The 17,622-nt window shown below is 40.0% G+C and overlaps 3 protein-coding genes across 3 annotated transcripts; all 3 read right to left on the bottom strand.

Moving 5' to 3' along the window:
- Positions 1–1,938: 1,938 nt before the first annotated feature.
- Positions 1,939–6,637, bottom strand: LOC118327900 (filamin-binding LIM protein 1-like). The gene is made up of 8 exons (XM_035661422.1): positions 6,425–6,637; positions 5,696–6,083; positions 5,016–5,179; positions 3,910–4,003; positions 3,648–3,817; positions 3,258–3,436; positions 2,521–2,641; positions 1,939–2,433 (listed from the first exon to the last, which is right to left on the bottom strand). Exons 2-8 carry the CDS (start codon positions 6,057–6,059, stop codon positions 2,323–2,325), a joined length of 1,203 nt encoding a protein of 400 aa, XP_035517315.1. The 5' UTR covers positions 6,060–6,083; positions 6,425–6,637; the 3' UTR covers positions 1,939–2,322.
- Positions 6,638–8,712: 2,075 nt separating this feature from the next.
- Positions 8,713–11,311, bottom strand: LOC118327905 (transmembrane protein 82-like). Its single transcript, XM_035661428.1, has 6 exons — positions 10,987–11,311; positions 10,801–10,873; positions 10,519–10,711; positions 9,976–10,393; positions 9,373–9,560; positions 8,713–9,232 (listed from the first exon to the last, which is right to left on the bottom strand). The coding sequence occupies exons 1-6, from the start codon at positions 11,066–11,068 to the stop codon at positions 9,152–9,154; spliced, it is 1,035 nt and encodes a 344-aa protein (XP_035517321.1). The 5' UTR covers positions 11,069–11,311; the 3' UTR covers positions 8,713–9,151.
- Positions 11,312–11,440: 129 nt separating this feature from the next.
- slc25a34 (solute carrier family 25 member 34) lies at positions 11,441–17,622 on the bottom strand. Its single transcript, XM_035661429.1, has 6 exons — positions 17,520–17,622; positions 16,255–17,010; positions 13,630–13,695; positions 12,521–12,673; positions 12,279–12,413; positions 11,441–12,148 (listed from the first exon to the last, which is right to left on the bottom strand). The coding sequence occupies exons 2-6, from the start codon at positions 16,684–16,686 to the stop codon at positions 11,960–11,962; spliced, it is 975 nt and encodes a 324-aa protein (XP_035517322.1). The 5' UTR covers positions 16,687–17,010; positions 17,520–17,622; the 3' UTR covers positions 11,441–11,959.

Raw genomic sequence — 17,622 nt, 5'->3', positions numbered from 1 at the left:
GCTCTACGGGGCTGTTTGAGGGGCCACTGAGGGGCTGTTTGAGGGGCCACTGCGGGGCCTCTGCGGGGCTGTTTGAGGGGCTGTTTGAGGGGCTGTTTGAGGGGCCACTGCGGGGCTGTTTGAGGGGCTGTTTGAGGGGTAGTCCTGGTTGTGTGGTGGGAAACATCCCGGTATCATCTTCAACTGTTGTTGAATTATCTGATAAAAAGTTGTAATGTTCCTTTAAAGTTAAATATTAATTCACTTGTTGTAATAAAAAGTGGACACAGTCACTCGTTGTAAAATAATCGTCACAGGGCGTTTCCAGAGGTTATTGACTGGAGTTGCACAAGTGGAGCACTGACTCATTCAGGGGTAACATGAAGTAGGTGTCTTAGCTTTTTAGTCCCAATTTATACAATTCCAATACTGTTTATGGATCCCAGTAAGCAGAAATATTAAAGTGCACTACGATTTAAACCACATGCAGAAACTCAATGGGATTAGTGGACATGTCTGAGACTTGTAGGTACCCATAGAGCCATTTTCATTCGGATATCTTGAGGTCAAGGGATTCCTTTGAAACTTTGCCAGTTTTTCCATCACGACAGCCTCCCTTTCGAGCATTATTTACTTCCCGACATGCTAGCAGGACATGTTGGTACCAATGGATGAGTTAGTTTCATATAATGCCAGTGAATAAAATGGAGACTGCTACAGCCTCTGAAAGACAGTGTGTAGTGGCAGAAGTAAGGATAATGGGATGGTTTTTTAAAGTATTGTTTGAGCACAGAAACAAAATATATGACTGCAACTAAATATTAATCTTTAGATCAAAATTAAACTGAGTGTATGTTAAGTCTAAAAAATGTGCATCACAAGTGTCCAGAACCCTAAAATGACATCTTCAAGCTGTTTTTTTCTGTCTGTTAACAGGCTGAAACCAAAGATATTTAGTTCATAAGAGAAGAAAGCAGCAAATCACAGTGGCACACAGATCCACTGAGTAGGTGTCACATTTATGTCCACATCAGTCTGTGTTTGTGCCAATCAGGTGTTTTCTTAGACAAAGTTACAGTCACAAACACCTTCTTGTAGCAGGTTATTGCTCTGTGCAAACACTGTGCACTGATACTTGTGAATATTGTGAATATTTCTGAGCTGCCTGAATCAGACTGTTAAAATAATATCAGCCACCATGAACCGGTGCTCATACCAGACCAAGTAAGGCCATGGCAGAGAAGAGCCTGAGTGTATTGAATGAGCAAAGATGTGTTTTATTTTGTATGAATTCAACTTTTCATTTCTTCCAAAAACGTTCAATAGTCTCACTTTAAAGAATAGACAGAAGATAATACAAACCACTGATGTAATATTGAGCCTGAACCTCGTAAAACAGAAGAAAGTTCGGTGAATAAAAACAGAAATTATGAATTTACTTTTTCCAGAAAAATGTTTTAATAAATGTTTCTGATACACAGAAATATAAACATGTCATTTAGAGACACAGAACATAAATAACAACATAATTCACCTGGGATCTGAATGACACTTTAATATTGTAATGTCAAATCAATGTGAACAGACCCTGTGAGGATCTTTATGTGGGAAGAAGTTTGGATTGAATCACATTCACATCAAAAGCACCTTCACGTTTTGGTCCATAATGATTTAAGATGTGTTATTGTGCTCGGTTACACGTTATTTTATAAAGGCTCTAATGTATTCAGTTCTGGTGTTTACTTATTGTCCTGCCAGTATGATCACAAACTGTTCTTGGACCGACATTAATGTGTTTAAATTCTATATTCAGGCCGTTTTATACAATTGTGAATTAAATTGTCTTTTTTCTCATGTTTCACTACTTATTGATTGTATTTGTAATGTAACACATCTTATGTATGTTGGAGCCTGCCTCGAGATAAAATATATTACTTCACTTTTATATAAATGGTTTTTTATATATAGAGTTTTATTTTTTTATATAAAGGATTAATGTGATTGAGAAACAGAATACTGGTTGAGATAATAAACTCAAATAATGTTCGCCGTACATTGTTTTTTTTTCCTGCAAAGTCTGTGGCATAAATATATTTGGTGCATTTTTGTAGAGTTTATTGAGTGCAAAATTATCAAGTATAATAGAAGAATATGAAGATCTTCAGAAAGCATGATATACTGTAAAAAATATTTCATTATTGTTCTATTGGAAGAAAAATAAAGATGTGTGACATTAGTGTTCCAGAGTCTTAAATGAACATGCAAAGTCTCCAACGTCTCTGAAGCTGGAGTCGTGTGACTTTTCCCTCAGTTGCAGCTGATCCCGGGATGGTAACGCCGGTGTTAGTGCTGACCAGAAACCAGACTCAGGTGGCAAGATTTGCAAAGCATCTTCCCATCCAAAGGGTAGCAGCCGTGCTCGTTTGGTTCAGGAGAGAGCTGGATGACGCAGACCTGCACCCAATGTGACATACTTATTGACTGGTGGTGATTAATGTGTGTTTGTGTGTCTGTCAGTGTGTCATCTTGCAGGACACCTACCTCACATCTGTAGCAGTTCTCGTGGTAAGAGCGTCCGAGGCATTCAACGTTGTAGCTGTCGGTACCATCTTCCTTTGGAATGATTAGTTTTTTGCAGGCGTTACACTTTGGAGCGTACTTCCTTTATAGGCGACATTGCAGGGGAAAGGAAATAGGCAACTTTATTTGTGTAGCACCTTTCAAACATGGTTGGGATTTAAACTGCTTTACACAACTCAAAGACATACATTATCATGACATTTAAAAGGACAATAAGAAATCAGTTATATCTCTCCTCTTGGTGGACTGTGTAAAGCACTGGTTCCCAACTCCTTTTCAATCATTGAGTGAATTTAAGACCCCTGACTAAGTGACATATTTTATGGATATTTCATATGATGTTAAAGTACAGAATAACTAATAAACTATAACATGAACCCAAATACTGAACACAGACATTTATATTTTGTATTGTATTTTTAACCATACTTACTGTTTTTTACTGTCATTGTTCTATTAACTCTGTGGTTGTTTTAATTGGGTTTCTAATGTCGTGTTAAGCAGAGAGTGAGGCTCTTTGAATATAGCTTGTGTTCAGGTCTTTACTGTGTAAGTGTAAAAAAATTACAATTTCTTTACTTTTATTCACAGAAATTAATAAAAATGGGGACATATAAGGTCTGGACCCCAAGACTGGGAATCAGTCGTGTAAATTATGTTTTTCTCACAATGCTTGTCACCATTGTTAACTCTCATACCTGTAATAGTCCTGGAGGCAATAAACCTCTCCAACTTCGCCCTGAGCAAAAGCTTGCTCTCCAATTTGCTGTTTACATGTTGCGCAGGTAAAACAGGAAAGATGGTATGCACGCTCCAGTGCGCGGATCACATGATCTGTGATAGCCTCCCCACAGGCCCAGCAGAGTTCCAGACTGGCCTAAGAGCCAGAAATATGTGGTTAATGGTACACTTCTGTATTAAAACAGTTTAACGTTTCCCCCATTCCAACGACAAGTTGATTTTCATGCAGTAGTAAGACATTGTCATCAATGTAAAACATGATGAAAACGAGCATGCAAAAACATTGGTATGGCATTTGTATTTGCAGCTTGGGTGAGATCCTGTAGTAGAGGCTGTATTGACTTTACCTGGTAGCAGTCTTCACAGAGCGGGATCCCTGCCTTGTTGTAATACTGTTTACCAGCCAGGGGAATGTGACAAGATCTACACTGGAAGCAACCGTCATGGTACGTCCTGTTTAAGGCCTCTATTGCAGGTTCAGAAAGAGCCACGGGTTTCCGACAGAAGCCACACACCTCTGCGTAGTACACAAACAATGAATGTCAATGCAGGTTATCATGCGTATTGTCAGAGTGGAAGTGGTGAATGTGTAAATAGAGATTATGTTACCTTTACTCTCCCCGCTCGTGTCTTGGCCATTTTTATGGATACCGTGGGATTGTTCATCTTGTTTGAATCCACTAGATGGTGTGCTTGTTTCCACCTTAAATTTAAAGCACATTATTAATGTAAAACTTAACTTTAAACGGATGTGTTTGATGTTAGAAGGATAAAGGGAGAAGAGTGGCTTTAAATGTTACAGGCTGAAACATAAAGTCCATGCCCAATTAAAATCAGGACTGGCGGTTCATAATGAACAATATGCTTGCTGTCCAAAACACTCAATATACAATATCAACATCATTTAGTGCTTTTAATTAAACGTTTAAAAAAAAAAATTGTTACAGGTAAAAAAAAACTCACTTCTTTTACTCTAAAACATTAACATTGGCTAATAACATATCAAAAGCATGGGCAAGCTTGTCATTTCAAGCTTTTAACTCTAAGACATTTCCAAGACTGAAGCAGAGTCATGTCAGTCTTTACATTCTGTGTATTCAACATCACAGTTAAAAATACAGGAAGAGTTAACCCCTCAAAGCCCTAAATCTGTAACATTTTCACAAATTGGAAATAAAAGTCTAAAATATAGAGGTGACTGTCAAGGAAATACACAACTAAAAAGTTTGGGGTATGCAAATAATCTTCATTAAATCCTTTATCCAACACTGGATAGGTTGCACAGGTACACACTGTAGAATAAGACTGGTGCAATAAAGAGAAAGTCTGAATATTATCAGAACCTGCTGCTGTAACTCAGCCTCAACCTTCCTGATCTGCACTTTCATTGTTTCTGCACAGAAATGGGAAAACGTTCTTATATTTGTTTGTGTGCTCAGTTTTTGAAGGAAAATGTGTATAGATCCTGAAGTTTTTCATCATTTAGCTATATCTAAAAGACAGCTGTTTTTTGTTCATAATGTGTTTTGCAGATGATTCAACCACTGCACAACATAATACAGAATCTGTAAAAGTTGTGGAAACTTCTAATACTCCACTGTGGGAAAAAATGACTTCTCTGCTTCAAGCTAAATTTATAGAGGAAAACTGGGATCAAGTGTTCGATAACAGTAAATGAGAGATTTTTAGCTACATTGTGAGAGAAGTCTGCATACCTCTCTGTTGTAAACTGGCTGCTGGCCTGGGGTCAGAGGGCAGGAGGGAGGCGTCTGGGCAGAAGGAGGTGGCGGAAGTGCTGATTCTTCAGAGAGCGATGTTCCCAGAGATGAAGGCAGTCCAGCATCAGCAGGAGGAGGAGGAGGAGGTGGAGGGAAGAGCTCTGTTTGGTAAGGAAAATATGTATTTAAAGTCACTTTGTAGTAATTTACACAGAATTTTTTTTTCCCATGCTTTTTATTTAGTTTCTAATAAACACTGATATAAGATACATACGATTAATGTTAAACACAACAAAATACATACAACCCGCCTGCCACCCCCCAAAAATAAATTTAAAAAAGAAATAATAGTTTATTATAATAATAATAATAATGATTTAAAAAAATAATAAAATAAGGTGGAATAAGGGTTGTGTTTTTTAAGTATGTTCTGTTCTGCATGTTCCTAAAAAGGTGTGATGTGATCAAATGAGTGTAAAAGGAGCGACTCATCAAGTGACTCAAAAACAAACTTCTAAAACTAAGTTATGGAAGGACAGGCCCAACACAGGTCAACCAGTCCCTGGTGGCATCAGTTATATGTATTTAGAATGTAGTTCAGGTAAGTGTTGTCCATTGCACTATTTTGCACTGAATCCTAGATTTAAAAAAAAAAAAATAGATCGTGTCAAGAATACCTGAAGCACATCTGTCTTGTTCTTGCAGCTGTCCTCTGCTGGTTCCAGGTTGGGCAGGTTTTGGGCTCTGAGGGTCTGAAGCTGGGGCTGGGGCTGGGGCTGTGGCTGTGGCCCCCCCATGAGTCCGGCCTTTGCTGTCTACACTGCCATAAGACTCAGGCTGTGAGTGGTCCTCTTTCTTATGTCTTAGGACAGGGATGTTGTCACTTTGGCTGACTCGTGCAGCAGCATGCTGCTTGTCTCTAGCCGGGGTACTGTGGGCTTGGAGGGCGGGCTGCTGCTGTGTCACAGTGGCTCGGTGAGGAGACGCCAGAGTGATGAAGAAAGAAGACACCATCCTTTTTGGTGGAGCTGCTGATGCCATGACTGTATAAAACCCACATACAGCCTAACAGGAGGACAGAAATTGCAAAATTTAAGGTTTTATAGAAGAATCATAGAAGAGAAACATATTATAGACTTAACACATCACTTGATCTTTATAAGCCACACTGGAATATAAAACATACTAATAATGAATATGACATTTTATCTCTTTCATCTCAATAATATTTAATCTAAGTGCATACGCCCTCAAAGTAAACTTTGTGGGAGTGCTCAGTCTCACTGTAGAGAGGTAAATTCACACACTCACAGCTCTCATTACCCATAATGAATGGTTTTAGAGGCAGAAAGCACAAATCTGAATCATCTGTTTCCTTTAAACCCACTCACTATACCATTACGTACCTGAGAGAAACTATGGTTTGAGGACAGCTCTCCCTTTTCTTCTCTCTCCTTCCCTGTTCTGTATCTCAAAACTTCTGGTTTGTTTTCCCTCCTGTAAAGCTGCCACTGAGAGAAGACTTTACTCCGGTAGAGAGGGCGACTATCAGCAGAAGGCCACTCCTTTTCCTTCTGTACCTCCCTCCCCAACTCTCTCGTCCGTCGACCCCTCCTCCTTCTCTGGCTGAATGACAATACCACCTCCCTCCCAACCGTAAAAGGTGAACAGTTAATCTCGGGCAAAGTGCAGTGAAAAACATGACACATTCATCCACTATGAAAACTTGGCAGGAACACACACACACACACACACACATACACATACTGGCATGCGTGCACGTAGACACACACACAGACAGAAAGGCATGCAACAGTTGGGCAATCTAACCAAAATAACAGTCAGACTTTTTACAAATGCAATATACTGTATCATGAAGTATCTCATAAGGTTTTTCGCCCTTAAATAGACAAAAAGAGACACACAACCACCTCCCACTTTCTTTATCTTTTTGCATGCCAGCAGGATGTGACTGTACCTGCCTTTTACAGCCACTCTCTATCTCAAACTGTCCTCTTTCCCTCTTGTGCAGCTCTGCCTTATTGTTCTGTCAGCTTTATTTTCCCTACCTCACTCATTGAGTCTGCCTCCTTTTTCTTCTCCCTCTTTCCTTCTCCCTCTTTCCTTCTTCCCTTCCCCCACTACATTATATCACTTTAGACTTGACTCACTATCAGTGTCACAAGGCAAAGCTTCCATTTGTGCCTCACCAATGGCTGATAGTATGCGGTGGACTTTATTGGACTCTCCTGATGGAGCTTTTGTGTTCGAAGCAACTGCAAAGGAGCAGCAGCATTACAGTGCAATGAATCAGGGCATTGTGCAAGAGGAGATATTGGTGTATTAGGAGGGGGGGCAGTGAGTGATGTCTGAGAGAGCTATGAAAAAGCTGCTTTGTTGTGTTTGCTGCTCTCCACCAGAGTGAGTCTAAGCAATATCAGGTCTGCTGATCAGCAAATGTTAGTGTGGTTAGTTTCCGGAGCCAAACCTTATGAGGTTTACTCCCCGTCCTATGAGAGCCAAAAGGGAAGGATGAAGCAGGGAACTAAATGTTGGATAAAACTTTCCTGATCGATGTGGGTCGGCGTGAAAGAAGAGTGGGGCAGGAATGTGTGAAAGAGGGTGAACAGGAGACGGAGATGAGGAGAGCGATGGGGGTCTCTGTTGTTCCAGCTCTGTGGAAAGGAATGCTGCAGTGATGTCACGGTTGCAGGAGGGAGCATGTCTACTGATGACACAATCCCCAGACCTCCATGCTCCGCCCCCCCTCCAAGCACCCAAAATCCTCATTAAACCCTCTGAACCTCTTCACTGCCTCTAAAGCATGACTTTTCAATTTACTCACCAACATCGCTGTATAATGTTTTTACTGGAATCCTCAGTTTTGAACTATTTGGGAGAGCGGGGCAACAATGGGAAGAGAACGGAGGGAAATGAAGAGAAAGAACAGGAAGAAACACAGTAAATGACAATTACAAATACAATTGATGTTGACTTCCTAACTGTAAACATCTGCAGGGTTGGAAAAACTATTTCCCTGGGAGAAACACTGTTACTTTACCCAAATATATTAGAAGTGCGAGAGGGATTGCTGGACTTCTTCGAATAATGAATGAAGGAGTACTTCAGCAAGTTGGTGGAGCTCATTGAAAAGGAAATGGTGACAGCAACAACAACAAGCTCAACAACAACCATACAATGTCTCCCATAATGCAACGGGGTAGTGTCTTTCATTAGAGCCCCCCTGCCTCCCACATGCCCACTTTTTAAAACCCCAATTCTTCCACTATGTAATGCAGGTTTTCTGATGAAAGAATTTAAGACCAACTTTACAAAGCTCCCTCCAGAGTCACAAAAGACATTATACAACCATTTTCACAGGGTTGACGAGTGAACTGAACTTCAAGTGTAAAATTGGTGGAGTTACCCTTTAATTATTGACACACAGTCATCGTTGACCATAGATGCCAATGTGACATCCTGATAATTACCATATTAAAATAGACATGAATGAATGTATTATTCATTCTCCAAAAAACCTCTTGAAAAATAGTTGTGTAGAATATCTGATCCACTGAAACCTAAGTAAAATTCATGTATAAAAAGTGCTTCTCAATTAATTTAATTAGATATTTTCCATCCTTGACCATATTGGAGACTGTTTTATATATTTTCTCTGCTGGTAGAGGTTTCATTTGCTTAAACTGTGTAGCTTTCTGCTCATCTCTTTTCCACTCTATGGCTTTATTAAATTACTTAATAAGTATAATTATACTGCGTTTCTACAGAAAAACATCATCCACAATACAGATTATTCATTATGCAGCTTGGCAACATTCTTTCATGCATTTGTCTTCCATTACATGACTCATCAAAACAGTGCAACATAATAGAAAAGCAACTGCCCGCAACAATCAGATTTGCTGAAGATCCTCATCTTCCAGTGAATGCTTTAAAGGAAACAGCAGCTGCTATATGGTGGAAAACTACAAACTCCTTATTCTATTCTTTAAGACTCAATAACAGTAAGTACACAATAATCCTTTATTGTTTTGTTTTATTAATATCAAGTTTTAGTAAATCTTGTCACAGGAGGTAGTCACTGGTATTTGAGGTAGATTTCAGGTACATCATCAGTTGTGATCTGATGATGTTTTCTTTGTGCGTTCCTTTGTTTTGTGACTGGATTTGCTCAAACTTGTGTCTTCTTCCTCCTAAAAATGAAGAATGACAAGTCAATCTCACCTGTCATTTAAACATTTCTCAAAATTAATAATAAGTTAGAGTAATGTAATGAATACAGACACTGTCATGGGGAAGAAATGATGGCTTAAATGCATTGATTCACACCGACCTTTAACGCAGCTTGCAGCAAGTCCTGAGAGGGCAACAGGCAGACTGCTTCACCCAGGAAAGTGATTAGGATGTGGAGGACATCAGACCAGTTACCCACAGTCAGCATGAGCACCAGTAAGGCTCCCAGTCGCAGCACTACAGTGTGCATCAGGGCTTCTGTACGTTCAGTATGCCGATTCTGGTCCTCTGTGTAAAATGAAACAAAGACTCCCATTACACAATAATGCTTAAAGGTGTTTTGTGCACCCAGCAGTAATAACTATTGAATGATGTGATACCTGCTTATGCTTGAGATAGGGGTTGTGTTTTATATGTATTGTTTTTAAAATTGTTATTTTTAGAGTCATTTCATATTTATTGTCAGTTTTATTGATCCTATTTTTAGGTGTATCAAGTATTGCCTTTTTGTTCATTAACATCAACACAGGTTTTTTTAAATTTAGTGGCTATGTGGGCTCCTGAGTTTGTCTTCTTTCATCTGTTGTCTGCTGTGATTTATCTCTTTTTTCTTATTTGTTGACCAAACTAGTTTCTAATCTGATCTAAAAGTTTTCTTTCTCCAGATGTATGACCATTTTCATTCCCCAAACAGTTCAATCACCTTGAATATAGACCACCAGTATAGTGTAGCAGAGCGTCAATGGAGTCCAAAACTTGAGAGCATCTTTCTGGGACAGGAAAAGGTCGTAAACCATAGTGGTGGAAGCCACAGCTGCTAGAGCAAAGGCCAAGATAACCGCTTTTTGCAGTGATGCCAGTATGGTGTGTCCGGAGGTCAGGAGGTTGATGCACTTCCCACAGTAACGCTCTGTGCTATGTAGTGGGTAGAGTCTGGCCACATGGCTCCACAGATCGTGGCTGGCGCTTGACAGTGCCCAGCTGAGAGCAGCTACCAGAAACAAGCTGAGGGAGCTGTGTGGAGCCCCCTGATGGAGGAAGACCAGAATACAGGTGAGGCCGCAACCCAAGGAGAACTGGCTCTGGATCAGGAGCTGGTCTAGGCCTCTGCCATTGGCATCCTGAGTTCAGATACAGTATTAGAAAGATCTATATAAAGAACTAACACTGAACGTGCACTTTCTTATAGATGTAAAAGAAGCTTAAATCAATCAATTAAATCAATTAATGGGTTTGATTTACTTACCAGTCCTGCTGTCACCCAGGCAGAAACCGCTCTGAGAGAAAACTCCAGCACTATCAGAGAGGAAACCCTCGAGCCCACCAGAGATAGGAGGACCGCCAGGGACCAGAACTGGAGAAGATCTTTCCAGTTCCCCCTCAGAGGATTGTCAGGTGAGGATGACCTCGATTTGCTTTCATTTTCAGATTTAGAATCACTGTGTGGAAAGAAAATTAGACAATATATATATATATACACTGCACATAAAATAATCTATTGTCTCTCCTTTTTACAAAATAAACCCACCTGACTGTTTGAGTAAAGTGGTAAACTCTCATCAAATTGCACAGCATTGATATTCCACTTGCACCCACAAGACCTTTAAAACACGAATAACACCACAACCAAAATAAGTATGTAAAGAAACTACTTTACACAGAAGTACTTTAGTATTTTATAGCCTTGAGGAAGAAAAACACAACGTCAACTCACCTTGAAAAAAACTGTCTATTGGGTTTGAATCAAAAGGCATCCATTCAGACGTTCCCAGGATCCAGGAGAAGGGCAGAAACATTTTTGTTTTCCTCGTCTTAACAGGGACACTACGACCTCTAACTCATGCTACCTCAATCTAAGACCCGATCAGAAACTACAAGTCAGTGAAAGCTGAATTCCTGCGAGCCAAACAGCCGCATTGCCTTTATGTCTTCCCTGCCGATCAGGTTGGCTCCATGCTTTAGTCTCAAAGGTCAAATGTATTTGACTGCTTTTGTCAGTTTAATCATTTGCTGATGAAAGGGGCTGAAGATCCTCTCAAAAAGATGATTAGGCTCACAGATCAATCAGACACCTTTAACTGGGTCAAAATCCAATGAGCTTACAATGCATCTTAGATATCATGTATCTTGTGTCCAAGATGATACAAAAACAAATATATTTAAACACATTTCATACAAAAAAGTCTTTATTATTATTATTATTATTATTATTATTATTAATTGTCATCAATTGTTTAAAGGCTTGAAATACCCGTAGGTTACATTTCTGTAAATAAAATCGTTGAATGAAATGGCATTCTTGGCTTTAGGTACCAGTAGTTCATATGTCAGTAGATAAAAACATTCCCATCATATAACAGACAAGGCAACTGGAGTCATCCATCAAACTGTGACAGTTTACAGCAGCCTCACTATAAACCTGGAATACATAGCTTATGTTTTAACAATCCAGACCCGTTGTTCAGGTCATCGGCTCTCCATTGATATCCTGATATTCTTGAAAGCCACGTGGGCCTCACGTCTCTCATTCAAGTCAGCACGTGGAAGCCCGAGGCATTGCTTGTAGATTCATCATTTGAGGTATTAAAGTAAAACCTGATAGTTTGTCAGCTACTTTATATATACTTTTTTAATATTTAATTGATTGACCTCTTAACAGTCAATCCTGCACAGTTGTTTGGGATGTTTTAGCTTCTTCCCTGGCTGTGGTTGTCCTTTATTGTCTGTTGCCTCATCACATCCCAGAACAGCATGCTGAGCACCGTGTGTGGGGCTAAACGCAGGAAGACTGGGCCCATGCCTTTATACAACCCCAGCAGGCCTTCAGCTTGGCACACCTTCAGCATACAATCTGAAAATCCATGATACAGACGGCCCTAAAACACAGACAAGACGAAACAATAAGTCTCCAGAGCTGTTGTGTTTGTGTGCATTTAGCTAGAATACTTATGAAAGTCTTTTGTGCCATTATTGAGACCAAAAACAAATCTGATGACTTAAACTCACCCTATGAGACTCATCCACCGGCTGGTTGTAGAGACGTGTACTAACAACATCAAATGGTGTCATTGTGATCGCCACAGCGACTCCACTGATCATGGCAGCTATCAGAGCCGTAAGCCAGCTGTTTGGACTAAACCACTGAAAGGAAAGAAAGAAACTGATTATCAACTGAGGTTTGACTTTAGGCTGACAGCAACTGTTCGGTTACACGTGCTGTAAAAATGTCAGCTGTTTCTCACGTCTACCTGGGAATGTGACACCCAGTCCTTGGCCGAGGTGAAGGTTGCCAGTTGGGCAGCTGATCCCACCATGACTCGAGGCACGGCCCCGTTCACACCCCTCCAAAGGCCAATTAAACCTTCTCTTCTATAGATGGTAACGAAGGCATCAGATACTCCCTGAAATGTAGGAAAGCAAAGGCATCAGTGTGTTGGAAGTAGCAGTTAATAGCACCTAATGATACTGTTTATGTTTTTCTATTATGTAGCGGTATATTATAGTGATGAAAACATGTTTCAACCTTTTTAGGAGCAACTTTCTGATGTGTTAAAAAAGCCTTCTTCATGCACATAACTTTGAGTCCTACTAGTATAGCAGAAGTTTAATAAAGTGTTAACTTATCCACCTCTAACAAACTTTAAACAACAAATACATCTACATCATCTATGAGAGTTGAGAGTGGAAGAGTTTACTGACTTCTGAACTATTTGTGATGCCCCTTACAATCAGATTTTCAATGAGCACAGAGAAACTTTTCACTTTCAGCAGATAAATGTGAAAACCTTCTAGTGTCAAACTCATGCACATACATCATTCTGCAGAGGGAAGATCAAACATTCAACTAAAGAAACAATAAGAAAACCATATTTTTGACTGAAGAGGGACTCTAAGTTTTTCCATATTATGCAACTTTATACTTCAATACATTTTAGAGGGAAATATAGTTTTTACTCAAATACATTTATTTGACTGGTATGACTAAAGTTTCATAGTTACTTTGTAGATTAAAGACACTGAACATATATATATATATATATATATATATATATATATATTAGATCACTCTGGCTGATTAGAGCAATAAATCAGGTGTAAATTAGGTGGAGCGATGCTGTGAATTATATAATGACACTGCTCTATATGTACTAATGAGAATGATAACAGAGTAAGATGTCCCAGCCGAACAGGTTCAACAATACTTTTATACTTTTACTTTGAATTTTGAATGAATGACCTTTACTTATATTAGAAGATGTTTACACTGTGTTATTGCTACTTTTACTTAAGTAAACAACAAAATAATTGGAGATAAAAAAAAAACGTATAATATGTTCATGTGTTGTATGAGTCTTACCAGGTGGTTATGCTGGTGGCCCACTGCTATAGTTTGCACAGTTTGAGCCTGCAGATGGGTCTTCACCTGTGAAGAAAGAAATGCACCAAGTTTTTATGTGCATTCACAATGTACAAGATACTGTGCCAAAGAAAATAATCTACATACAGACAAAACCAGACTTGTCACTAAGTTGGATAATGTCTGAGTCAGATGCCAGGATGACTAATCTAACAATTACAGGTAACTCATGGTTACATAACACTTTGTCAGGAGCTTGTCATTTATTTGCATCAAAGCTTAAGAATCAAACTGCTGCAGTTCAACACCAAGACCCCTCTCTACTCGATCTCATATAAATCACCAATAAAATAACCTTCACTTCTCCTTCCCTCATTCACTGTCAACAGCACAGCGCGGAGCCACCAGATATTGTATATTTTTGGCAGCAGTGGGTATAGTTGAAGCAAAGTGCAGGGTATATTTAGTATCCTAGATATAGACAAACACGTCAAACAGTATTGTCTTTCCATGACAGTGCAAAAGGCTAGATGGTTTTAAATGTATTGACTGACAGCTGTGGCAGAAAAACAACAACACTAATCCTGTCCTATAAACAGAGACCTGCAGAGGACATAAGGAAATTAACTGTGCCATTAATCCGGAAAGAGATCGGTGTGAATGTCAAAACGTCTCAAAGTTATAATTTATGAGTGCTTTAAGTCTTCTCTGGCTTTATAGATGCACATTAAATCTGTATCTATTTTGACAAACAAGAGTGGGACCTGGATGTGGACAGAGGGGCAATAAAAAAGATAAATTACTCATCCGTCTGGACCAGATATGGTTAAATTGGCTTAAGATCATTCTGTTTCATCTTGTGTTCAATCTAGATGTAATTAAATTAACTTTGACCTGTGACTAATCTGACTCTACCCCACACACTCACCTGTGTAATGATACTTTACCTCACAAGGACTCACACTGGGTAAAAACATCAATCCAGGACATTTGAGACACGTTTGAAACTGAGCTGGTGTGCTTTGATGTCACTGTTTGTGACGACTTACGATACAGTGGTCAACGCTTATGGTTGCCATCGTTTTTTTCACATTATTAGAATTGTGACACATTTATTTTTACCCAGTTAGGAAGTTGCTGTTGTTTTCCCAGCTTTCCCCTTTAAACTCCCTTTAGTGGCTTTAAAAAAAGTGTTTTCAAACATTACCCACATGTCCATATGTGCACTGACAGAGATATCGGTCCTTTCTAAAGAGATTCAGTAACACAAATCTTCCAAAGTATCTTCAATATTTACAGTCTTTTTAGTACCAAAATCCCTCTTTGTGTTACTACACAATACAGGACCATAACTTTTCCTGTTCCTATATTTTAACTTTGAACTATTTTATGCTTTAGATTCTCATTTTTACACTTTACTTTTTTTTTAGCTTTGTTAGAGGATGGCTGGGAATTAAGAATTTCATTGCCAAGGATTGCTTCAACTTAACTGTTGTGTATATGACAATAAAGAACTTGAAACTGAGTAACACTACCCCGATTTGTCTAAGTCAGACTGCTGAACCCTCATATTATTTCAGCTGTTTTAGTGCACACATAGGTGAGTGTGTCCAATAGTGACTGAACTATAAACACCTCTTTCTCTACAATGCCGCACAAGCTTTGTGGCGTTAACAATGTAATCTAATGTGTGTCACACTGATCTCGTTTACAAAGCCGACATATGTGTTATGTTGCTGTAGATCATTACTTCAGGCGAGGCAAGGGAGAAGGGTTTGTCAGCGAGGATACGGACATAACAGGTGCAAACATGATCTCATTTCTCGTCATAGATACAGTATGTGTTGGCCTTAGACATTCAAACAGTACGAGCTGTTTGCACAGTGTTATGCTGAAACCTTTTGCATAATATATTTGATCCTTCCCTCAGAAAACAATTACCCGTATCATCTTTCCACATTTACTCTCTTGTCTTCGTTTAGCTTATGTCAGTTGTTGTTGGCTGTTAATTAACTTATTCGGTTTTCTTTAACGTGCATGTGTGCGAGGTTCAGTTAACCTAATCAGATTATCTACTCTCAATGGTGCATGAGGTTTCAATTTTCTAGTAAGATACCACCAAAGTGGCATAATGGCTGACATCTCGTCCAACATTTGAGGGAAATATTTCAAATGTTCACAAGAAAAACAGCAACAGTAACATTAATATATCCTGAATGTAACATCATTATGAAAAAAAACACAAAAATCACATAGTTGTGACTGTAAACATCTTTGTCATAGACAGTAACTGGACATGATATGAACTGAACTACAAATGGCTTGTAACACCTAATGACTTAATCACAAAACCTATAGCACAATGGTTCCTGTCAGGTCCCCTTCAAAGGGTTGCAGGATGAATGTATGGGGGTCACCAGATGTTTACCAGTGTAAGAAATAATAGTAAATAGTTTTCTAATATTTGCTCCTCTCTTGCTAATGCTGTATAGTTTTATCTCTTCAGGCCTCTAAAAACCAGTGCAATGAAACAGTCTGAGAAGATAAACAACTGCTCACAACTCAGGCGTTCACTCTATAATGAGGGGTCGCAAATAGAGATTTCAGGCAAAAAAGTAAACTTACCAGGTAGGCAGGAGAGGCAATGAAGGCACCCAGCGCCCCTGCCCCTGCCCCTGACAGCAGACTCCCTCCATGGAACGAGGTGATACCCAGAGCTTCACAGTAGGAGTAGGAGCCCAGCCTCACACCATTCATCACACCCTGGTAGATCAGCCCAGCTGAGAGCCCCTTCTGCAGGCCCCGGAGCCCATCTGTGCGGCCCACCACCCAGAGGGCCTGCAGGACTCCGCGGTAGTGTCTCTGGTAGGATCCCCGTGCACGCAGCTCTCCCTGAAGCTGCAGACGGGTCTTTACGACCTCCAAGGGATTGGTGAACACGCAGGCCGCACAGCAGGCAAGGGCACCTAGGGCGAAGTCCAGAGGAGGCCAGACAGCTGGAGGAGGCGACGAGGGGCCGAAGACGCCACGGGGTACTGAGGACACAGTGGATGCCATCCTGTGTGAAGGTTAGGCACCAAACAACACAGACTCTTCTGGTTAAGTGTTCAGCAGCCGAGCACTGGTCATCCCTGAGAAGTGATCCCTGAGAAATGAACTTCACAGTTTGTCCTGTTCGTCCTTGTGATGACTCGTCCCCCTTGTCCCAGATTGTCAGGGAACAGAGTGTGTATTGTACTTGGTACAGAACAAATGCTATCAGCTTCTGTGATAACTCATTCAATGTCTGTTTAGCATGTTCCTCCAAAGACACTACAGGTCAGTCCTTCTGCAGTGACTTTCGTTAGCTTCCTTGACTGTCAAGCTGTTCAAAGGCACCATCTGCAACACAATGGCACATTTTTTTCGAATTGTGAGGTTCAGGTGTGTTTTCAAAGGCTCAGCCCTACATATCAGGACAGATAGACCATGTGCCACAAGACAAAAGACAGAGAGGAATCCTGCTGGAATGGAAAGATTCAGGTTTTAGGTCCTCACATGACACACCTCACATATTTTAAAAACCTGTCCGGAAAAAGTTCCTGCCGTCTCTTTAAACTTACACCATGAGATTTAACAACACTGCAAACACAGATAGAAAACAGCTTCATTTAATACTAAATCAAACATTAAAGGATGCATCTTTCAGAGCAATCCCAGGATCACCTGACACGAACCAGCCCCAGACCACTCCAGTCAAAATCATTCAAACCAACATACAACTAAACTAACAAGTACAGTTCAAGTACCAAAGGCAAACCCGCTCCAACAGAAAACTTCTCTCATGTGTCTTTTCAAAAGTTAGAAAATATCTAATATCTGAATTTTGTTACTTCATTCAGTTAACTCACAGTGTCCAGTGCTCCTGTGCAGCGCCATTCTTCCCCATCATTGTAAACATGTGTCCTCAGCACATTCATTGTCAAAGTCTCCTCCCACTGCCTCAGGTCAGAG

This window comes from Morone saxatilis, unplaced genomic scaffold (assembly GCF_004916995.1).
Source record: "Morone saxatilis isolate NCDOM2014 unplaced genomic scaffold, NCSU_SB_2.0 Contig18, whole genome shotgun sequence".
Lineage (NCBI taxonomy): Eukaryota > Metazoa > Chordata > Actinopteri > Moronidae > Morone > Morone saxatilis.
This window is presented reverse-complemented; position numbering and strand designations above follow the sequence as displayed.

Coding starts and splice junctions, on each gene's coding strand:
- LOC118327900 (XM_035661422.1), bottom strand. CDS start 6,059: ATGGCATCAGCAGCTCCACCAAAAAGGATGGTGTCTTCTTTCTTCATC. Junction 5,180..5,695: donor ACAAGACAGATGTGCTTCAG/GTATTCTTGACA, acceptor CTTACCAAACAG/AGCTCTTCCCTCCACCTCCT. Junction 4,004..5,015: donor AGCCAGTTTACAACAGAGAG/GTATGCAGACTT, acceptor TTTAAATTTAAG/GTGGAAACAAGCACACCATC.
- LOC118327905 (XM_035661428.1), bottom strand. CDS start 11,068: ATGTTTCTGCCCTTCTCCTGGATCCTGGGAACGTCTGAATGGATGCCT. Junction 10,712..10,800: donor CACTTTACTCAAACAGTCAG/GTGGGTTTATTT, acceptor CTTTCCACACAG/TGATTCTAAATCTGAAAATG. Junction 10,394..10,518: donor CCTGGGTGACAGCAGGACTG/GTAAGTAAATCA, acceptor ATCTGAACTCAG/GATGCCAATGGCAGAGGCCT.
- slc25a34 (XM_035661429.1), bottom strand. CDS start 16,686: ATGGCATCCACTGTGTCCTCAGTACCCCGTGGCGTCTTCGGCCCCTCG. Junction 12,414..12,520: donor ACTGGGTGTCACATTCCCAG/GTAGACGTGAGA, acceptor CTTTCCTTTCAG/TGGTTTAGTCCAAACAGCTG. Junction 12,149..12,278: donor CGGTGGATGAGTCTCATAGG/GTGAGTTTAAGT, acceptor TCTGTGTTTTAG/GGCCGTCTGTATCATGGATT.